The following is a 22,963-nucleotide window of genomic DNA, read 5'->3' on the forward strand; positions in this document are numbered from 1 at the left end:
GTATATTAAAGATTCCATCGTCACCAGGTGCTTTCATATTTTTGAAATTTTTAATAATTGATTTAATCTCATTCAAGTTAGTTTCAATTATTTCTGCAGGTAAAAAATTCTGGGAAGAAATTAAATCAAATTGACGTGTGACTTCATTTTCAATTGGACTCACAAAATTCAAATTTGAGTTATGAACACTCTCAAACTGCTGAGCAAGTCTTTGAGCCTTTTGTTCATTGGATACAAGAAAACGTTCACCATCTTTTAAAACTGGAATAGGCTTTGAAGGTTTCTTAAGAATCTTCGACAGCTTCCAAAATGGTTTTGAATATGGTTTCAATTTTTCAACTTTAGTCTCAAAATTTTGATTTCTCAGAAGAGTAAATCTATGTTTAATCTCTTTCTGTAAATCTTTATAAATAGTTTTAAAAACAGGGTCACGAGAACGTTGATATTGACGTCTGCGGACATTTTTCAAACGAATTAGAAGTTGAAGATTTTCGTCAATTATTGGTGAATCAAATTTCACTTGAGCCTTTGGAACAGAATAATTCCTGGCATCAACAATTGCACATTTTAATGCTTCCAAAGCGGAATCAATATTCACTTCGTTTTGCAAATCAAGCTCATTATTGAAATTTCTCTCAATATAATTTTTGTATCTTTCCCAATTAGCTTTGTTATAATTAAAAACAGAGCTCATAGGGTTTAAAACTGATTCATGTGATAAAGAAAAAGTTATTGGAAGATGGTCAGAATCAAAGTCAGCATGTGTGATCAAATCACTACATACATGACTTTGATCTGTAAGCACCAAATCAATAGTTGAAGGGTTTCTTACAGAAGAAAAGCATGTAGGACTATTCGGAGACAAAATAGAATAGTATCCTGAAGAACAATCATTGAAAAAAATGTTGCCATTGGAATTACTTTGAGAATTATTCCATGAACGATGTTTAGCGTTAAAATCGCCGATTATGAAAAATTTCGAACGATTTCTGGTGAGTTTTTGTAAATCACCTTTAAAATAATTTTTGAGCTCGCGTGTGCATTAAAATGGTAAATATGTTGCGGCAATAAATAAAATCCCAAGTTCAGTTTGAACTTCAATTCCCAAAGTTTCAATAACTTTCGTCTCAAGATGGGGAAGAGCACGATGTTTGATTCGGCGATGAATAACAATTGCAACTCCACCGCCGGAACCCTGAATCCTATCATATCTATGAACCACGTAATTGGGATCATATTTTAATTTTATGTTAGGTTTCAAAAATGTTTCAGTAATAATTGCAATATGCACATTATTTACTGTTAAAAAATTAAAAAGCTCATTCTCATTGGCCTTCAATGAGCGAGCATTCCAATTTAATATTTTAATTGTTTTATTTAAAATCATTGCTAAATTTTAAATTAGAAACAATTTTAATAGTAAAATTTGTGCCTATTTGAATGGCTTCAAACATTGATTTTGCCTGCAACATGGCGTTCATAAGATCGAACATTGCCTGTTGCAAAAAAGAAAGTTTACCTGCCGTAATAGGCCCCAGGCAGTTGACATTAGAAAAAATATTTTCGGTAGCAATATTAGCTGGAGTGATAGGTGTACAATTATTTTCTAGCGTGTTTTGCTTACCCATATTAACGGTCATTTTCGAACTACCAACACTAGGCGGTATAATGTTCGAACTACCTGTAACCTGTGCATAAGTTAAACGGGTATGCAAAGGAGTAGGTAAACTATGCGTCACTGGTACGCTTGGAGAATTTTGTTTTGAAGTTGGTTTTAATTGAGAAGTTGAATTTTGTTTACCTTGCCTTGCCTTAACAATTGCTAAACGGACTGGGCATTGATAAAAATTTGACATATGGTTGCCGTTACAATTCGCACAGCGAAAATTTTTACTCTCTTTCACAGGACATGTGTCCTTTTTGTGAGAAGAGTCTCCACAATTAAGAGATTTTTGGTCCATGTTACAGAATTTGGAACCATGGCCATAACGTTGGCAAGTACGGCATTGGGTGATATGCTTTTCACCTCCGCCATACTTCCTATAAGTTTCCCACTTTACACGCACATTATACAAAGCATGTGCTTTTTCAAAAAATTTTAAGTTATTAACCTCATTGCGGTTAAAATGAATTAAATAATTAACAAGGGAAATTCCAGTTCTCTGACTGTTTTCGCCTCGTGATTTTTGTTTCATTAGAATTACTTGGGTAGGGGCTATGCCAAGTAATTCTGTTAAAGTAAGTTTGATCTCATCAACGATTTGATCGTTGGTGAGACCTTTCAACACAACCTTGAACGGCTTGGCGTTCTTGGTGTCATATGTAAAAAATTTGTACATCTTGTCAGTTAAATACTGAACAAGACGATCACGACCCTTGATTTTTTATTTTTATTATTTTTATTTCATGACCTACTGACGCATAGTTTAATTTAACAGAAGGCCAACAGCTCAACGGACATGTACATGTAACTATCATATGAATTTTTATTTTTATAATGCTTCAAATTGGATAAAAACGTCAAGGTGTACGGATTTCGATACTGTACGGGTTTCGATCCAGCACGGTACTGAATGAACCTGATCGTCTAGCCACGTTTCAGTCAATATTTAATCTAGGTACCTACAGGAAATCGAATTGTTGTCTCGAAAGAATACATGGTCACTGAAATGAGTGAATAGGTGAAGATATGTTACTCCCTTCATGAATGAAACAATTTGGCCTGTTAAATCAGGTTGCTAGGATATACCGATTTGCTTATATTTATTGTTTTCAAATGTGGCAGATACAAATTTTAAATAGTTTATATTCTCAGGTTTTTATGTCCACGGTTATCAAAGTTAGCTAAGAGGAGGCCAAAAAAAAATAACACTGAGAAGAAAAAAAGGGAATAGCTTTCATAAAAAATTGTGTGCAAATTACGACGTTTGTAACTTGCATGCAAAAGTGTGTTGAAAAATATCATATTATGTATTATCATTGTTAATCATTTGGCTTGCTTTTTGATGACACTTTCACTGTCACTGGACTTGTTTGTTGCTAAATTAAGCACATACGCTGTCGAAAAGTCAATTACATTAACATAACGGCTTGAACTTTTTTTCTTTTTCTTCCAATTTTCAACATTTTTGACGGGGGAGGGGTGGGGGGGGGTTTCGTGACATAAAATGAACATGGAATTTGTATCGGCCTGAGCGACTCGAAATTTTACTGCACTGAATTTCCAGTTAGCACCTCGAGGCAGTTAAGATAGAGATGACAGGTGGCAGCATGGTCTAAATTTATAATTAACAAAATTTGTTTATAAACCTACATTGTTGGATTGATTTACTAATTGGTTCGAAAATGCAGGTCCTTCGTCCAATATTTTGGTTTGGTAAAGTGCATTACAGATGGAGCTATCAGAATGGGAAAAAGGTCAGGAGCTGCTGAACTGCGATAACACTACAACAGCTCATCATGCAAAAACCTTTCAACGAAGGATCTGAGTATTTTTACTGGTCACTGTTCGAGTAACTATCGATTAAAGCTAAAAGGAAGCCTTGAAAATGACAGTTGTCGCTGCTGCTGTTCAGAGAGTGAAAGTGCTCATCATTTGTTGTGCTAATTCCCAGCAATATTCACCAAAAGACGCAAATTTCCTAATAAGAGGCTTATATTGCCTTTCCAAGCATAACTGTCCTTGTGTTGATAAGGTTTCCGTAGAACAGGGAACAGTTATGCTTGGAACGGGAGTATAGAACCTAGGAAAATATGGGTTAGTTCTCCGAACAATGTTTTGATAGTGACTATTAAAACACATAGTAGTTGTGTATATAAGACATAGGCTTAAAGGAAAATAGGAAACTGCAGAAATACACTGTTCCCCGCAAGGAAAATTTGTGTATGCCTTATTGATGTCAAAAATTCACAAAAACAACACACTTAAACGTGAGAGATGAAGAGAGAAAGAAATAGAAAAAAAGAGAGTAAGAGGGAAAAAGAGCGAGGGAGAAGGAGAGCAGGAGAGCAAGAGAAAGAGAGCAGGAGAGCAAGAGGGCAAGAGAAAGAGAGCAGGAGAGCAAGAGAAAGAGAGCAGGAGAGCAAGAAAAAGAGAGCAGGAGAGCAAGAGAAAGAGAAAAGTAGGAGGTTGTATACAAGACACGACCGCATAACTGACGTAGAACTACGCACACTTTTAACAAATGCATTGTTGTAAGTGTTTCATTATTGAGTCATAAAGTCTACTAATGCTTGCTTTGTGTTGTCCCAACAGTGGGGGAATGAAGACATTGAAAACACGAGCTGTAAAAGCTGTTTCACATTCAGTAAATTAGACGGCCGCTACAGATTTAAATTGCTAATATCCAGCACAGATGGCTCGCTTGAGTTGTTAAAAAATTATTAACATTCAAATACTTGTTTATTTGCCTTGAAAAAGGCATTTCGCTGCTCAGAACTGGATTTGCTGATGGCAACCTTTATGCTGCCTCAGTAGTGGGACAATAACGGCAGTCTGGCGACACACGCTGAGAAGTGAGAAGAACCGCGCTGCTCCTGAGACATGGTGACCGACCACAGGGCAAGTAATTTGTTTGATTTAAAGGCAGCCACAGGCGCAACCCGCTGCTATCCGCTGCAATCCGCTGTAACTGCTGAGTGCTGATATATGCTGATATCTGCTAATACTGCTGTCAACGTTGTGGACGGTCTAGCCAGCTCACCTTCCGACTAATGAATGTAGCTGATTTTACCAGAAACACTTTTATAGTCGAAGGTTGCTACGAAATAGGCCACGCCTTTCTGTTAATTTTTGCCATTCTCTAATGTTCTTTAGACGAATTATTCCACAATTCGAATTTGATTTTTGTATACAACGAATAAACTCCGATCGTGCTTTCACACACGCAATGATTTTAATCCCCATCGTGTCGCTGTTTGTAACATCAAGCGATTTCGTTTGCTCGCTGTTGCGTGTTGCATCATGTTGCAACTGAGCAGCTGGCAGACGACGAAGTTCTGTTTATGCTGATTGATTGAATTTCAATTAATTCCTGTAAAGTCGAATTGATTGGTGTTCTAACAGAACAGAGCGGTTTGTTGTGTTCAAAATCGGTTATGCTGATCACAGCCTTTGTGCTGCCCCAGCAGTGGAGGGATTAGGTAAATAAATAAAGTAAATTTTTTGATCGCCAATGAATTTGATTGCTAGGATCCAGCACAAAATGCTTGTGTTATCTCCAAAAAAATATTAACCTTGAATTACTTGTTTATTTGCCTTGAGAAAGACATTTTGCTGTTCAAAATCTTTAAAAGCTGTTTTAGCATTCAGTAAATAAGACGGCCGCAACAGAATTGTGTTTTCTTGGATTCAGCACAGAATGTGTTGTTGCCAAGACTTTTTTGTGGGTAGAAGGCCGAAGCTCTTAACTGGCATATCGAGACGTTTGGTGCTACCTCGCTGCTGCTTAGATACGTGATGTGATTTGTTTACTGGCGCAACCCGCTGCTGCTACTTCCGCAATTCGCTACGATGCGGCTAACTAGTTATACTGTTCTGTCGACCTTTTTTGGGAAAGGCAGCAAGCGACCAATCAGAGGACGTAATTTTCGTTTCAACAAGGCTTGACAATTTTCAATAGTACAATAATTCGCATAATCAATCAACATTTTTCTACATTTGGGTGGATGCGTGTATAATTTTCCAATCAATTGCTGCAAGAATCAAGGAAATCGGTTGAAACAAACCGATTTATAAGCATTTAAAAAGGGACATTTTTCGTCCCTCTTTCGTTAATAGTTTTCCTATTTACATCCCTATCTGGTAGGCTAAAGAAAAACGTAGTTCTACGTCAAAAAGAGAAGAGGGAGAGAGAGAGAGAGAGAGAGAAAGAAAGAAAGAGAGAGAGAGAGAGAGAGAGAGAGGAAGAGAGAGAGAGAGAGAGAGAGAGAGAGAGAGAGAGAGAGAGAGAGAGAGAGAGAGAGAGAGAGAGAGAGAGAGAGAGAGAGAGAGAGAGAGAGAGAGAGAGAGAGAGAGAGAGAGAGAGAGGGAAAAGAGAGAGAGATAGAGATTCCACCAGATCATCATTTAATTGATGTTTTTGGCAATTTTCTGCTTTGCATTGAGTCTCCTCTCCATGCTTGCCCAGCATTCTTCAATACAGCGAAACTCGGAACGGGTTCAGATCTTTCGGAACAAACTGGACCCCCTTCTCTGCATACCATTCTAGAACGGCATAGCTGTAACGACAGCTCGCCAAATCTTCGGGTACCTGGTCGTATAGCTTCCGGTCGATAGTTCCACTCCGATGATTGGCTTGAGGCTTCCGAATCGTCAACGTTTCCTTATAACGTTTGATAACGCGTCATATGAAGTTTCTGGGTAATGTCCGCTGTTTAGCTAGCCTAGATGCAGACCACAATAGATTTTCTAAATAGGTAACTGTACACATTTTTTTTCATTCTTTCAGCTTTCATGTTGATTGTTTACAAAATACAGTCGTTTTGCGGCATGTCAAAAATTGACATGTGGGCGACTGAACTTCTAAATTCGTCCACCAGGAGCACCACAATATGAGTAGAAGTTTGTTCCAATTCTGAATGAAGCAAGCTTTACTTATTACCTACATGAATTGCAATTCACTATGGAAATTTGAACACAACTAAAAAAGGTACATAAAAACCTACATTTCTATTTTCTAGTTTTGTGTTTTAGTGTAATTCCGTGGAATCAGTGCGAATTTATTACAAAAAGAATGCTTATGAGAAAACTTGATACGGAACAGGTCGTTGAAAGGAAAAAAAAAAACCATTACGTCAATTGCAAGAGATAAGTTATTTACATGTAATTATTTTCGTTATCGGTGTAACAGCTTTTTTCCGTGAAATTGCAATATCAAGCAGCTCTCGTTACGGTCTACACTCAAGCATGAAACATATAAGGCGGCCTCCATTTAGTACATCACGCAAATTTTGATCAAAATCAACCCCTCCGCTTCCTCCCTGTCTCGTTTTGTCGTACATCTTATTGTAAGAAATTTTTTTTTATTCCGTATTATTTGATGACTATCAATTCCTAAAAAAACGAAAAGGAAACACCACGGAAAATGGTCTCCGATTACTATGATCCAATATTTCAAAAAATTTTTGGGGTATCAAAATTTCTTTACTGTTTTGGTCAGTTTGTTTAGGTACCTCAGTCAAAAAACTGTTACCCCGTTAGTAGTACAAATTCTGTCTTTCAATGTGTTTTTGAGTGAGAGATAATAGATAAAGAAACTCTGAATTAGTTAATGACCCTCCTCACGCCACAAATTGTTACGGTTTTTTTAACACTCACTCGTGCTTTATGAATATCACCTTAAAGCTACTATCGAAAGAAATACTGTTGTTCAATCCCAACATTCCAATTTCAAAAAACTACTCTATTGTTGCGAAACTTTCTCCAGAAAAGCAAAACTACTCACTCGTTAATATATAGTTTTATTGGACAAATTTTGTAGCACAAAGAGAAATATATTATATGTATTTGCTTATTTTAACTGGGTCTTTGCTCAATGACTGAGAACAAAAAATGCGAATTCATTCACTTAAAATAGGTGGTCCACATTTTAAAGTACTGAGTTTTCTTTTTTAAAATTTTCTCAAACTGGTAATAAGTTTTTTTTTCGGCTTATATCCTATACACTCGTTAAGGCGTAATGTTATTGTACAAATAATTGGCACTGTGTTTGCTGTGAAAATGAACACAATCAGACTTCTACTAAAGTATTCCGTTAATAATGACGTGAAATTTTTAGCTGAAATTAAAACTTTTATTCGCTTTGTCATTGCACTGCTCTGCTTACTACGGTTCCAAGCGCGTTCGTTTGTAACAATTCTCGGGCAACGAATCGGCAATCATTTTGATGTTGTTGATTTCACTCTCCAGCTCGGCCAGCTCTCGCTGATAGCTTTTGATGTTCTGAGTCTGCAGGTTCTTCGACTCGTTCAGAACGTGTAATTTGTTCGCGAGTTGCGCATCCTCCAGCTCCCTCTCGGCTGCCGTTAGACGTTCGTCTATGGTGGAAATTTATGGAATAATTTATTTGTCATTATGAAAATGAAATGCGATTTACCCAAAGCGTTCAGCGATTTGGTGTCGATGTCTCTCAGATCCGCCAACTCATCGATAATTGCCTTCACTTCCTTCATCGCTTTTTCAACCTGTGACTTTGCCTCGTTGGAGTTCAGCTGCGCCTGGCCGACCTTTTCCTTCGCCTCCTTGGTCAAGTTGAAATCCTTCCGGATGTTGGTTTCGCGTTCCGTTAGGCTGTTCTCTGTCTTGGCCAACCGACCGTTCAGCTGATCCGCCTCGTGTCGCAAATCGCGTGCCGTATTTTTTGTGGTGTTGGCTCTCTTCTTGATGTTGTCTGCAAGCTGCATTACAGTAAAATTGATCACAACCTTATTTATCAAAGGTATAAAATGTTCCAACTTACCTTAGAGGCCTCTTCGGCGTATTTTTTCTGAGCAGCCTGCGCGTTGTTTCTTGCTTCGATTGCGTTACGATTTGCACTTCGTAAAGCCTAGAATATAATGAAAGCTAGATGAATATTCTAAAAGGGATAGCCAATTGTTACCTCCTCCGAATTTACGATCAACTCGATTGCGTTGTCTATCTGACGGCGAATACTATCGACAGATTTCAGGGCATCGGCAGCTTTCTGCTTGGATTCCTCGACCTGATTCTTGAATCCCGCCAAAGTGTGATAGGTGAAGTTGGCCTTCTTCAGAGTTCCGTCGCCTTCGGCTACCGCTTTCTCGGCAAGCTCTTTAGCGTATTCCAGTTCTTCCACCGCGCGGATCGCGTCGTCTTTCTGGGTTTCAGCTCTGCAGGAATGAGACAAGGTATTAAAAATAATAAAAAAAACTCCAACATTTTTAATACTCACCTCTCAAGCAGGGTATTGGCCAATTCTATATTCTCGCTGATATCCGTCAGTAGAGCTGTATGATCCTCAATAGTTTTGTCCAAATCCTCGTTAATTTTGTCGGCTTCTTTGTTGTACTTGTTCGACTCCTTCTTGATGTGATCGATGTCGATGCTGGGTGGCGATAAGTTGTTCACCGCCGCGAACAGGGACAACGCTTCATCGTAAACTTCGTTCGCCTTCGTCAGTGCCTGCTCCGTTAGTTTCGAAACGGTGTTCAGTTTTTCGTTCGCCTGCTGTATTTCGTTGGAAATGTTAGTCCGGAATTCTTCGCCAATGTTCGCCTGCAAGTTGATGGCGTTTTTAGCGGCGTTATGTGCCTTCGTTGCCTTCTCCAGTGCTTCCTCCGCTTGCTTCTTGTTTTCTTCGGCTTCCTTCTTGAACTTGTCCGCATACTGGCGTGCCTCGCGCGATATTCCACTGATCTGGTTGGTCTGGTTTCCAAGATGACCGGATATTTCACGGGCTCTGTTCAGAGCAGCATTTCCATCGGTTTGCATTAAATCAATTGAACTTTCCAACTCTCTACGCGCTTCCTGTATGTGATTGTTCGCGATTGTTGCATTGTTGGTGCCTTTGCCAATCTTGAAATCAGTTTGTTCTTGCGATTGATCTGCTTTGTTGAGAAGATCGTTCACGGTTTCCAAGCGCTTTTCCAATTCTTGCAGCATTTCATTGAGCGTCTTTTCTCCCCCTCCTGAGCCGCTCTTGGCATCCTCCACCAGAATGTCTATCTTGTCCTGAACAGCTCGCAGTTTAACCGCAAACTCATTATCGTCTATGACAATCGGTTTCGACTGGATATCATGCAGTATTTTATTCAGATTGGCCAGTTTAAGTCGATGTTCATTGGCTGCTTCCTGTACTAGATTGTAGCATGCCGGACAGTCGAGACAACCCTGGTGGCGGTCATACTTGTTCTCCTTGCAGCGATCGCAACGCTTTCCTTCGACATTGTCGTTACACGGACACTGCCCGTACTGATCGCACTGGGAACCCTTGGAACCGCTAGGATCACATTCGCATGACTCACAACCATCGTGTGAAAAGCCGTAATGAGCGACTGCACATTTATCGCACTTTTTACCGATAATTCCTGGCTTGCAGTAACATTCGCCGGTGTAGGTATCACAGGACGAATTGTAACTTCCCACCGGATCACAATTGCAACTTTCGCATCCATTGCCGGAGATGATGTTCCAGTATCCGTTCTTACATTCGTTACAGTTGCGGCCCACAACGTTGGGCTTACATTGGCAGTTTCCTGTTTCAACAATTAATAATATAGTTTTCACTGATGTTAAGCAAAGTTAACCAATTTCATACCGTTTATCGCGTCACAAATGGAAATTCCCTTATCCGTTTGTTCCGTTCCTCTGGGATAGCAGCTACATTCTTCGCAGTTTCCATGGGGCAAGGCAAATGGATCTCCGAAATGACCTGTTGATTAAACATAAATATTATTCTATTAGTAGTTTTTGGAACTCACAGTCTATCACCAATATCGCAAGAAGCGTAATTTAGTTGGAAGTTTGTGAAGAGAATAAAAATAATGGAGCAGTGCCAAAAGTAGTGTATTCCTAGCATTTTTGGATCCACTTCGTGGTCAGCCTTTCAGCTGGTCTAGAGGTACGCAGCTGGTCTAAAAAGTCAGTCGTCGTATGTTCGCATTCCGGTTTGGGGAGACTTTTAGTGTCAGTAGGATCGTCCTGTACACTAACAGGTTACCGCGAAATATGTGTATAATAAGCGACAGGTCAAGTTCCGATTGCGGAAGGTAGCACCAAGGCTTTGCTTTTGCGTGTTCATATCTTATCTACTGCGACGTCGGTGCGATTACTACCGGGTGTTCTATGACAGTGGCGTCCTAATGTTGAACTGTATTTAGGGAGCATTTTAAAAGTTGGGCTGATTTCGCAGAATATTGATATGTTGTCGCACTATCCAACTTTCGCGTGTAGAAAAGGGTTAAATAATCGGAAAACTGACGTAAAACCTGAGCGCAATAAGAGTAGATGAGACATTATCATGAGATTTGAACATTTTTGAAGTTTTATTTATTTTGCTTGCTTAAGTTTCTGTTTATCCTTATATTTGAGCAAAAAATTATTACTTTCAATTATGAAGAGCAAGTTCAGCTCAAATCTTCCAAAAATCCCACTTTTACCTGGGCAGTTCAGGATTTAGAATTTGTTGATACGTTGACATACATAAATTTATTCGTTACAACACTATGCATTTGAGAGTGATCAATAAAAATTATATGTGATAATGTGATAATACTGAAAAGATTTATCTTTTCAGGGCCACCACATCATTTTTAGGGAGATATTTGATTAATGTTGGATAAAAGTTATTAACATTGATGAAATATTTTGAAAAAAAAAAAATCAAATTTTGTGCAAATAATGAATTGAAAAGCTACCGAATTTTGACTTGCACAAGTTTTAACAATCGAACAATTTGTTGTTCAATTTAAAATCAATTGTTTTTTTTTCTGTAGTATGAATGTAGAATGGAAAAAAGGCAATCTAACAAAATAGTGAAAAGCTGCCTCGACACTGGAAACTAGACTCGGTCGGCAGACTATGATTGCCAGGATCCAGGAAGCTTCAGTTGTTGCCAAAACAAGACAGAGCTTCACCGGAGGAAATGCAGCTGCCGTCACCGTTGCCTCTACTGACTACTGCTAGATTACATCCAACAGTAAAATGATTTCTTTTTTGCAGAAGCAGGCTGTTACCAGGACTCTACATTTTCGAAACAAAACAATGAAGCTGATCTACTCGCGCTGTCATTTCGATTCGAACAGTTTCATTTTCCCTTGATTCCTTTCGGCTACTATCAATGAATCACTTCTTTCTCTCTTTCCCTCTTTCTTCTTTCGGATCATTTCAAATGAAACTAATGACTATTTCAATCGACGGAGAGAGTGAAGGAGGCAGAGACTCTCACCTTTCCTTCAGCGTCTCAATTGAAATTAGCACCGCATCGCGTCGTTTGATGGTAGTTTATTAATACCGCAAGCCGTAGTTAGAACGGCAATGGCATCCAATAAATACGTTACGCATGTTCCGATCAATATTTCCTTCCTTTTTCCGGTATATATACTGTATGGACGCCTTCTGTCTCCGGCAGCGCTTTGTCATTTTCAATTGAGAATCGTCATGTGAGAGTGATGGTGATAGTCTCCGCTTTCAATTGAAAAGCGTTTGTATCAATTCCAAGCCCTTCAGTTTTCAGAATCACAGCAAGAGCTTTCGACTGTGTCATGTGACTCACGAAGTGCTCGAAAATGATACAAAAGCTTTTCAATTGAAAGCGACGGGTCAAAGCGCCACTATAACCAGATAATTGTCAATTGAAAATGACTTTGTCAGGTTCTGGCTGTTATACAGCCCATGTTGATGTTGATGGCCACGCTTGTTTCGTAACTAGCTCCTCCTTTTTGTTAGGTTTTGTCTTCTCTCAGTTTCGGTCAACGCAAGATGGAAAGAATCTCATTTCACGTTGGCAAACAGCGGAAAATCGTTGAGCTTTCACATACCTAACAAAATAGCTCGGATGGAAGCAAATAGCAAAAGATGTAGCGCACTTTCAGTTACGCAACATTTGCTAACGCTCATTTTCGAACGCGTTTTTCTCGACACTTTGAATTTGTATTGTGCTAATGTTGCACAAAACCGACAATATTCAGACGGCATCACTGAGCAAGTATAAAACATGCACTCAAGCATGGAAATTTTCACTCACTAGCAATATTTCATGCAAATGTGTTCTTTGATTCATCAGGTATCGTTCAACTATTTCCAATCGCGTACAAGTTTTCCATAGAAACGCTGCTGATTGCTTTTCGCTTCTAAAAGTTCCTAATACCATAAAAGGAGACTGAATGATTCAAACACGATAATATTTATTGTATCCAAGTTCACTTGCATTCAACGGTATCGCGATAATCTCTGAGACATTATCGCCAGTGATGCAAAATCATGAATCCAAATAAACGTTAGATTGCGTTCAACTGTTTGCTTACCGGAGCAAGTAGGTATCAACAATGCTTATGGAAATTGTAGCATGGTACATTAGCATGTGATATTTGAAATCACCAAAAATCGTCGTAGTATACCACGGTGAAAGCACGACGTGGAGTAGCCGAATTCCGCCTACAAGCAACCAACATTTGAAAGAATCGTTGCGATCGTTCGAGTGCAATCGTTTACGATTCTTTCGTGAAACACTCGCTATATGTTGCTCGCTCCGCCTACAGCAGGCGATAGTGAATTCCTACTTCTAAATTGGAATCGTCCTTCTCACCATCTACTAGTAAAATGATTGATTTGAGCAGAAACAGGTTGGAAAGTGGGCATTCCTGATTAACTATGTATAATATTCTGTCGATCGTACTGCTCATTTCGCGTCTTTTAGAAAATACAAAGAGTAAATATACAAGCAAAAGTTCAAGCCCTGATCCATTTTTTAAAAACAGACAGCAATTCCTCTGACCTCGCACATATAATGTGTGAATTGCAGGACGTAAGAGTTGTACAATGAATACATTGACAGAGATTCAAATCAGAATATTTATCATACACACCAGAATCTTGATAATTATGGAGACTTCGGTTTCGGGCGAATGCTTAGTGGTTCATTTTCGCAAGCTGGTTCATATGAACGATTGGGCCATCCCTAAAAACACGGTTTGCACTCTTAACAGCCATTAGCGAAGTTTTTTTTACCATAGATTTTCCTAATTAATTTTAAAGACAAATAGAAAAATCCCACTGTTAAAGCCATAATGAGGAGCAAATGCCTATTCGTCACAATCGCGAGCAGGAGTGTTTTCGCCATGCATCGATGACGTCCAATCCCACAGTTTTCTATCTTCATTGAGGCAAACCAACGTCGTTTTGTTGAACTTATTTTATAATCTCCACACTGTACATCGGAATACTGCATTAAATTTTTGTTAATAGTACCTAACCACCAAGTAACCAATGTTTTATTGCATTTCACGTGTAGGCATATTCGATTTCTTTTATCGTTTTTTTTTATAGATCTTACACTTCAGGTTTGCCTAGAAATGGTTGATGAGACGGATCCTGCCAGATCACCTCGTCTTCGCCCTTATGGTATTTCGACGCAGCTTTCGACAGAGCGAAAAAAAGCAGCTTTGACATCCCCTTCTTGTTGAGCGTCAGCTACAGCTGGTTTTTTTTTTGGGGAACGTGGTGTGTCACTTCCTCCGTGAGAGAAGTAAAATACGAAGTGCCCTGCCAGTTGTTGCCGTCTATAATCTAGGGCAGGTCGTCCATTCAGCCATTGCCGCTGCGTCATTGCCTGCAGCTCCGAGACCAGTAAAAGGGACTGCTGTTTCCTGGCATGTATGTCCATGTTTGCCAGGTATTTTCCCCCTGCTTGGCCGATTGCACCGACCTCCCGGCCAAACGCACGCAACGCTGTAGCCACTTTTTGCTTGGTTTCGCTCTTCAGGATCCTTTGGAGCATCTTGTGGCTCAAGGTCGTCGGCTGTTCGAAACCGGGTTTTGTTTCGATGCTCTGATTGTTGTTCAATAGTGCCAAGATGTTGTAAATGCCGGATCGGGCGTAGCCGACGTCCACAAAGTACCGCACGATGTCCGTTTTTGACGCGACGGAGTACCATTCTTTGAACGCGCACACTTCTGAACGGAGTAAATTCACTGTTTCAGCCATCACTGTGAGGGCCAAAAAAGCAATGAATACGTTTGCGTTGTGTTGGCGTTAATTTGACAGAAAATGTATGGGCTAACTGTCAAATTGCCGCAAACGCAGCCGCAACGTATCCATTGTGTTTCAGCCTTTCGAGTTCGACTGATAAAGCTTTAATTTTTTCCGCTGATTCATGGGTTACTATGATTGATGCTGAATGGATAGTTTCGCCAGTGCGTGTGGCGAAATCGGCAATTGTTATTTATTGTTTTAATACGAACGTTATGCGCGTTATGCGTTATGCGAGTAATATTTCGCCTTCGTTAATCGATGAAAGATCTCCCCCATGTTTCGCATTAGATAAGATTCATTTTTCGTCCAGGCATTCATTCTGTAAGAGTCTAAACAGACTCGTAGTTTACCGTTCGATTTCCGAACCGGCACTCGGTCACTGCCATATGGCTATTGACGTTTTGAAATATACTCACGTTATATTATTCCTTACGTGAGACCAGTGTTTTCCGAAGTTTAGCCCTCGACTCCGGTGTTTGCCGAAGTTTGAGGCACCGAGGCCGAAAATATTACACTGACACTGGCTCCGGTGTTTCAAGTTTTACCCTTCGTGCCTCCTATCTAACACTAGCACTAAGTGGTGGTTGCGGGACTCGTCGTGTCATGTTGCTTTGCAAAAACCGCACCCGGGCGGCATAGTTCAGTGTTTGCACCATAGCTGGCCACGAGAGTCATTTCTTGTACTGCACATCTTCAAACGGATCGTCCTAGTCAGCCTGAGTGCGCTATATCTTCTGAAGCAGGGTTTTAAAGTGACATAAGCGATAAGCACTAACGGATCGAAAACCTTCATAAGCGTTTGCAAAACTTCGCATTTTGCGGGCCGTCGGTTTTCTGAGATGAGGTCCTGGCTTGTATCGTGAGGAGATTTCATAGATGAAGCAGTCCTTCCGGTGTCCCACAACATTCCAATCACCTTATCGGTGGTGCACTCGTCGCCAATGTCGAGGTTTATTCCTTCGTTGATTCCTCGCTTACCACTGCCAGAACGCTTCATCCTTCCAAAAGAAAAGCAAGCAGTGCTGATCATCAGGACGTCAGTTGGTCTGGACCCTTAAGCAGGAACAGAGACAGTTGGTGAACGAGAGCCGTTGCATCCCAGACGAGCCGAATCTTTTCCGGTTTGTTCGGGTTGGCGACTGGGAGAATTGGAAAGTATCACACACGAGAACGTGCCATTTCAGTTTCCTATGCAGTCAGCCTTTTTAAAAAAATACTTGGTTTTATAACTCAAATACACACGCGACTGTGTCTCCCTGTGAGGGGCGATGTACAACAGCGTCTGACCCGGAGTGAGCGGCTGAATCATGAAATGCTGTACCTCGCCAGCTAAACCTAAGATGGCAGCCCCATCAGCAGGATGTAGGTATCGCGACCTTGATAAGGTAGCATACCGAAACTTTTTCTCACTAAGAACAACGAAATTAAATAATATGGAACCGAAAAATCGGCAAAGACATAGGCTTCGAACACGGAAGGCCTGTAGATGACCGTACATGCGTGTTAGAGAATAAGGGCAAATTCTACAACTAGTTTAACCAACACCTACGCACCGACAAACGATAAATCTGATACCGTCAAAGATGAGTTCCCGGAACGAACCCATGACGAGTGTCCAAAACAGGACGTGAAAGTCGTCATCGGAGATGCAAACGCACAGGTTGAAAGGGAGGTAAGAATCCGTGCGCGGTTGTCGACTGGCATTATTAGAATTTTAAAAAGCTGGAAGCAAGCAACTGTACCATGCGATTTAGGTTGCTCAACTCCGCATACCAAGGCGAGGTTGGGACTTAACAATAACCCTGACAAAAACAAAGTACATGGTAGCTGGTAGGGATCGTGGGAGTTCCAGTGGTGTTGGTGCTTGTGACATGTGACATGTGATTGTCCGGAAAATCCATTTGTAGAGGCAGGAAATGGGAAACAATATTGTCTAATATCCAAAATAACTCGCAGCTTTCATGAGTTACAGTGTGGTGAAGCTGCTTCTTTCTTCGTGTTTGAAGAACTTGAGTCTCATGCTTCCGTAATGGTTTGATCGGGGTGCACGGAACATGTCGTCTTTCTCGTCCTTACTTATACTGCCTTACAGTTTCAAATAATTTGAACTGATTTTTTTTTTTCGAAAAGCAGCACAAACATGATATAACTTTCGAAATATGTATATTAGCCAAATTGCACGGGGGTTTGTCAACTTAATTTGCGTTTAAAATTGAAAAACGGGCTACTGCGATAAAAATGCTTGCAGATTTTGCCGTTTGAGCTCAACAGCAAGGTTCTCGCATATATACGAAACAGTAGATCAGACAAAACCATTTAAAATGCGTTACACATTTATGAGCTGAGCAAATCCAGCCGCTCTGGCACAAATTGTAAATCAGAGGCTACTCTGATCGGTTCTTTCTATCTACGTTTGCAAAAAAGCATATATATAATATCGACCCTTAAATTAATGCTGCGAAACAATACAATGCCCTACGAGCACAAGACAGGGGTGGCATTGCGCATTTCGTTTCGACTGATTTTTGTTTGTTTCGACCACATTTGACATTGCCGATTTCGATTCGAGCTCGGAACGACTAGATGGTGTATTATTGCAGTTGATCTTCGAGCAACACTGGCATTACGTAATGGTTTGAGCATTTTTTAGCTCGAATTTGATAAAAAATGGTCGATAGGTTGAAGACGTTCGTTTGTACCTAAGTTTGTTGACTAAAACAAAAATAATTTCACTAAACATCTGTAGAGCGGAAAAACATTAATTAGGTAGGATCCACTAGCGAGTAGATTCAAAGTATGGGGCTAACTTCAACGGCGCAGGAATTGTACTAGTGCAGTTTGAAGGGAAATATTGTACTTAAAATAGGTTTGAGTGCTCCCCGCCTTATCTTGAAATGTTGACGAAACCATGAAAAAAAAATTTCTTTTGCATCAGAAAATAACTAACTTTGTTTCATTTTAATGAAAGCCTAATACTCATATCTTATTGTTTACGTCTTTGTATATTCCTATAACCATTTTCGTCACTAGAAGAATCGTAGAAAAACATTCAAAAATTAATATTTTGTTTTAAGGACACTTCTTATTATAAACGTGATAAATACCAATCTCTAGGGGCAAGACACTATTGATATATGGCGGAAGATTTCCAATATTAGATATTACAAAGTATTTATCGTTGCATTATTAGGCGTCGGTGTGATGTCAATGTGTCGGATAAACGATAAATATCAAAATTTATCGGCCGATATCGTATAATATTACCGAAATATTTTTCATGAAAATAAAGTTATCCAGCCCCTAGACAAGTCTGACATTTATTTTCGAGTCAATGTTTGCTCGAAATAAACTGCAATAAAATTGGGAAGTCGAAAATAATACGCAATACCAACTCCACCTCGAAACGAGTTTGATTTCTCTCGATTCGAGTTACTCGAAGCGAAATGCGCAATGTCACCCCAGGATTTCCCAAAATGAACGACGGCGATATTGTCAACAGCTAACTTGATCGCTCTGGCATATTTTTTTCTCTTCATCAGGAGAAAACAATAGACTAGTCAGTGTTTTCTGAAGCCTGCTTGGAACTCTAAACTAGGCTTCACACACAAAGAAGTGTTGGTTCAATCACGAAAGACTCACCTGGAAGACACTGGTCGCAGTGCATGCCGGCAGTGTTGTGTATACACTTCAAACATTCTCCCGTCGTTCGGTTGCAGTTACCAACAGCGTTGGGATCCACATTGCCGTTACAATCGCATGCCACACACATCCGGATGGCACCGTGAACTCCGGTAGGATCGCCGTAGTAGCCATCAGAGCAGAGCTCACACCGAGGACCTACCGAGAAAAATCCAAGTGAATAAAAGCCAACTCCTTATTAACATCATGATACCAACCAAAGTATCCAACGGGACACTCCAAACAGATCACCGAATCATCTGCCATCTGCATGCAAGCTCCATTATCCGGGCAGGGACAACGCTTGCAATCGTAGGGAGTTCCACCCAAAGCATTTCCGTAATATCCCTTCGCACACTGATCGCACGTATCTCCCGCTGTATTATGCTGACAGATACATCTTCCAGTTTCGGAGTCACAAATTTCGGCATGTTTGTTGCAGTCGCACGGAATGCAAGGCATAAATGGTCCACCAAGTGCCGGATTGTGCCTATAGCCGGGAGCACATGATTCGCAAAACTGTCCCAAATAACCCTCCGGACAGGTACACTGCTCGATCCAGCTGGCTGGACGTCCGGCTGCTCCGCGGTGCGCAGTTTGCAGTTCCACGTCGTCCAAGAATGCCTCACCGTGATCGGCGTAGATTGCACGAATTTTGATGGCGGTTAAGTTGCTCAGAATGGACATAAAACCGCGCGCTGACATTGACGGTTGCCAGGAGTACTCCGGGTGTTCGTGTAATCTAAAGGCAAACTCTTTGGACTCGTCAGTGGGCATTGCTTGGTCTTGAGCGAATATAGGAAGCGAGATGCTGCTGTTGGAACCTTGCAGAATGATGTCGTACGTACTAACGTCGGGTCTTGATTGGCCCACGAGTTGGAGGCGGAATTTGAGCAGTCTATTGTAGGAGGCACGTTGATCTCCTAGGAAGCGATCAGGAGCGAGGAAATAGATCGGTTCGTGACCTTGGGCACCAACTCCGACGGTTTGGCTTTTGGAGTTATATTTCACATCGACCGGATGGCCAGCAGCTGTCGCTGCGGTCCATTTTTCCTTATGCTTGTTGAAATTTGACGTTGTCGATACGATAGAATATCCGGCTGCGCTTGTACATTCACTGGTGTGGCCATAGCAGAAACAAGGAGTGCATCCGAATTTATTCTCGGCGTCCAAGTTGAAGTAGCCTGGTCTACACTCGCGACAATGACGACCTTCTACGTTTTCTTTGCAGGAGCAAATTCCGTTCACCGGATCACATGACGGAGTATTATCGAAGGAGCCTCTCGTGTCACAATTGCACGGCTGACAACCGTGGGGACCAAAGTTGTAGAAATTATTCTCGCAGCGATCGCACTTTTCACCCGTAACACCCGGTTTGCACTGACATTTGCCCTCGGCGTTACACTGCAGCGATCGGGAACCGACTGGATCACATCCGCAGTTGATGCAGTAACCGTCTTCACGCATGAAAAAGTTTTCCTTACAACGCTCACAGTTTGGACCATCTCGGTTGGCGCCACAGTCCGTACAGTGACCTCCGTGACCGGTCAGATTGTACAGCTGACGGTCGAAGAAACATTTGGTAGAATAACCGTTACAGTTGCACGCTAAAAAAGTTAGATTTTTATGATTGGTATTCAGTCAACAACAGTTTTACCGTTCACTTACGTCTGCACTCGTGAACATTCTTCGAAGTGGCTCGACCCCAGGGAGCATCGTTGTAAAAGGGTAAACATTTTTCGCAATCCGGGCCATCGGTGAAGTGTTGACACTTGCAAACTCGTCCTCGCTGGCCGGTGCTACTGGTGCTGGTTACACATTCACTGGCGTGACCGTTACATTTGCATCTGGCTCCCACCGCGATATCAGCGATAGCGTAGAAGTATGACTTCAATACCTGAGAATCACCGAACACCTCGTCACCGAAAGTGTTCAAGCGGTCCAAGGTGATGCGTATGTCGGTTGCCGTTACCCATTGCTGGAATTAGAAAACGGTTACTATTATATTATCAATCTTGGTTAACATTCCGAAAGTACCTGAAGCTCAAGACTGTGTTCAAAGTTTATGGCACTCGGTCTGCCCTCGAGGGATGAAAAGGCAATGTTTCCGTCTCGCAATGGAGAAATGTCACTGTATTCACTGGTGCAGAGAGCTCGCGATTCATCTTCACCCTTCATGACGGAAAGCGAATCCGGCAGGCCGTACGTGTCTCGACAGGTGGCGCTGTAATACTGATAGGGCACCCATGGTCCGTTCGGTATTATTCTTTTGTAAATGGCGAAAGACTCCGGCCGTGGCGAATAAAACACAATCCGAATGTACGTGATATCGAACGATTTGCCCAGCTTGAGAGTGAGATTGACCTGGTTCGGGTATTGGATGCCCTCGAACATGGTTTCGGACTGCCACCAGGTCGGATCGGTGGGATCGTGTAGATCCGTCAGATAATGCGGTGAATGTTGCCCTGACCGACAATCGTCGCAGCTTTTTCTGTTCGAGTATCCAGTTTGGACACAGAAGTGAGTGTCCCCATCCTCACCGCACGTGTTTGTGGCTTCAATTTCTACTTGATACACGGCATTCTCGAACTCCGGTATGCAGCGCTGAAAAAGGTTTGAAAATAAAAATCATCATCGACACAACAAAGTAGGCAGCAGAATGAATAACGTCACTCTGCCCGTCTGCAGGGTTGAGCTTTCGAAACGAATTGGCAAGATCAAGCTTTCTGAGGCAAAGATGTTCTCTCCTTATCAAAAATGTGACTGATACTTCCGGAGCACACACAACGTACTACTGAATTGTCTTTATCAACTGTAGCTATAGTTACGTCGCTGTAAGTAATTATACAATTGTAAGCAATAAATTAGGATAATTGTGGCAATTGGAATGCAGATTTTTGAAGCGAGAGTGAAAACCAAGACTGCCAGCAACTGACGGATAAAAATAGACACTCAGTGTAAAAACTATTTTTCTTTGCTGATAAAAGCAATTTTAAACCCTTTTAAAGGGGAGAAAAAATTAAGCGTTCACTCGAGGAAATCAAAATCACAGCATGCTTGTGATTTACAATGCTACTGTCAGAAGGACCACCTTGTCTGCCTGTTTATTATTTTAGAAATGTAATTAAATTTGATAGTGAAAGTGATTATCATGAATGAGATTGTTCTAATTGCTGTTTCACTGAAATCTGATAGAATGAGCGGAACACTCACCTGCGGTCTACCGTAGGGATCGTAACACTCCAGCGGGGGCATGTAGTGAGTATTTTCATTTGCACTGGCCGCTGGTATCCTTTCGATTGACAGCACCAGGAACCAGCAGATGATGACCGTCTTTGGTACTATGTTTGGCAGTTTGAACAACATTGCAACTCTGGCTTGAAATTGCACACAGGAACGCGTGCTCACTTAAGAATGACCCGATTGTATTTCCACTTAATTGAACTGCCCCTCGGATATAAGCCTCATTTCGCAGTCTAAGCTAGTAAATCGCTGAAATAAACAAATAAGTCAATGTACTAACTAGCGAACATTTCAGCCGGATGCGTCAAAAATTGCAGTTTTCACACCAACACTAAACCGAGCACCAAGAAACGCCTAAAATAAACATTGGTATCCAACAATGTGTTGGATTCTCTTCCATGTTTAACGTGCGTACATCTGGCGAATGAACAGATCACGAAAACTAAATAAGCTTTGAATAAATATAAATGATATCACATCAGCTCGCGAACAGTTGTTTAATTTACGATTACATCATGAGTTAAAACAAGATTTCTGTCATTAAAGCACAATCGGCAATAAAAAAAACTAGAGAATATTCTACTTCATTTTTTAGTTCAAAAAGCAATTTCAGCACAGGAAGTAAGCACCAAGCAGCACGTTGAAATCGTTATCACGAAGCGAGATAATGCAGAGGTCTACAGTTTTAGAAAAATTCCTGTTGGTAAACGTTTTACAATGCACAAGTTTCCTCGCTTTGCCGACAAAAGAAATTTACGGTTCACATCAATTTCACTCTGCACTCCGGTGACCTGTGCGTACTTCGAAGATTTCCGTTCCAAGGTTTAGTGCTTAGTGACACTCTTTCACTCGCAACATACTAAATTTCCATGCTCAACCTATTTCGGAACCAAGATGGCACCAATTTTCTAAGAAGAAGACAAAAAAAGCTGTGATTTTACCACCGAACTTCAATGCCGTACGAAACCTGGAGCGCGACTGAACCTCTTAGAGATGTATGTTCCGTTCAGTTCAGTTCTCTCGAGGTTCGTTCTCATCAACATCGTCGTCTTTCAATTCCTTATTCTACACGCTGGGCAGCACATTGAAATAAACATACCCGGAGAGATTACCCTCCACACACAAGCACAGGGTCGACCAAGTAGCACCACGATCATATGATCGTCGTACACAGCATAGTTTGGTGAGAGAGAGAACCATGTGCGCCTCCTCGCCTTGGGATTATGATTCGTGTGAATCGACGAAACAGACCGAAAAAAATATGTTGCATACTATGCTGTGTCTATTTCGTAACATCGATTCCACAGATACATCGATCGTTGGTGACCCGA

General features: G+C 41.0%; 1 protein-coding gene across 4 annotated transcripts; it reads right to left on the reverse strand.

The window, feature by feature from the left end:
* Positions 1-7,445: 7,445 nt before the first annotated feature.
* On the reverse strand, positions 7,446-22,707 carry LOC129725851 (laminin subunit gamma-1). 4 transcript variants are annotated; one of them, XM_055682171.1, is made up of 12 exons: positions 22,574-22,707; positions 21,603-21,881; positions 20,427-20,993; positions 20,058-20,367; positions 18,608-19,996; positions 18,351-18,548; positions 10,278-10,391; positions 8,913-10,215; positions 8,601-8,850; positions 8,460-8,546; positions 8,097-8,397; positions 7,446-8,037 (listed from the first exon to the last, which is right to left on the reverse strand). In XM_055682171.1, the coding sequence occupies exons 2-12, from the start codon at positions 21,753-21,755 to the stop codon at positions 7,826-7,828; spliced, it is 4,884 nt and encodes a 1,627-aa protein (XP_055538146.1). In that variant the 5' UTR covers positions 21,756-21,881; positions 22,574-22,707; the 3' UTR covers positions 7,446-7,825. The 4 variants fall into 4 exon arrangements, with proteins under 4 accessions (XP_055538146.1, XP_055538147.1, XP_055538148.1 ...); XM_055682172.1 differs by having other exon boundaries at positions 22,493-22,604; XM_055682173.1 differs by lacking the exon at positions 22,574-22,707 and adding an exon at positions 22,434-22,555.
* Between the last annotated feature and the right edge of the window lie 256 nt (positions 22,708-22,963).

Source organism: Wyeomyia smithii, chromosome 2 (assembly GCF_029784165.1).
Source record: "Wyeomyia smithii strain HCP4-BCI-WySm-NY-G18 chromosome 2, ASM2978416v1, whole genome shotgun sequence".
In the NCBI taxonomy this organism is placed as follows: Eukaryota; Metazoa; Arthropoda; class Insecta; order Diptera; family Culicidae; genus Wyeomyia; species Wyeomyia smithii.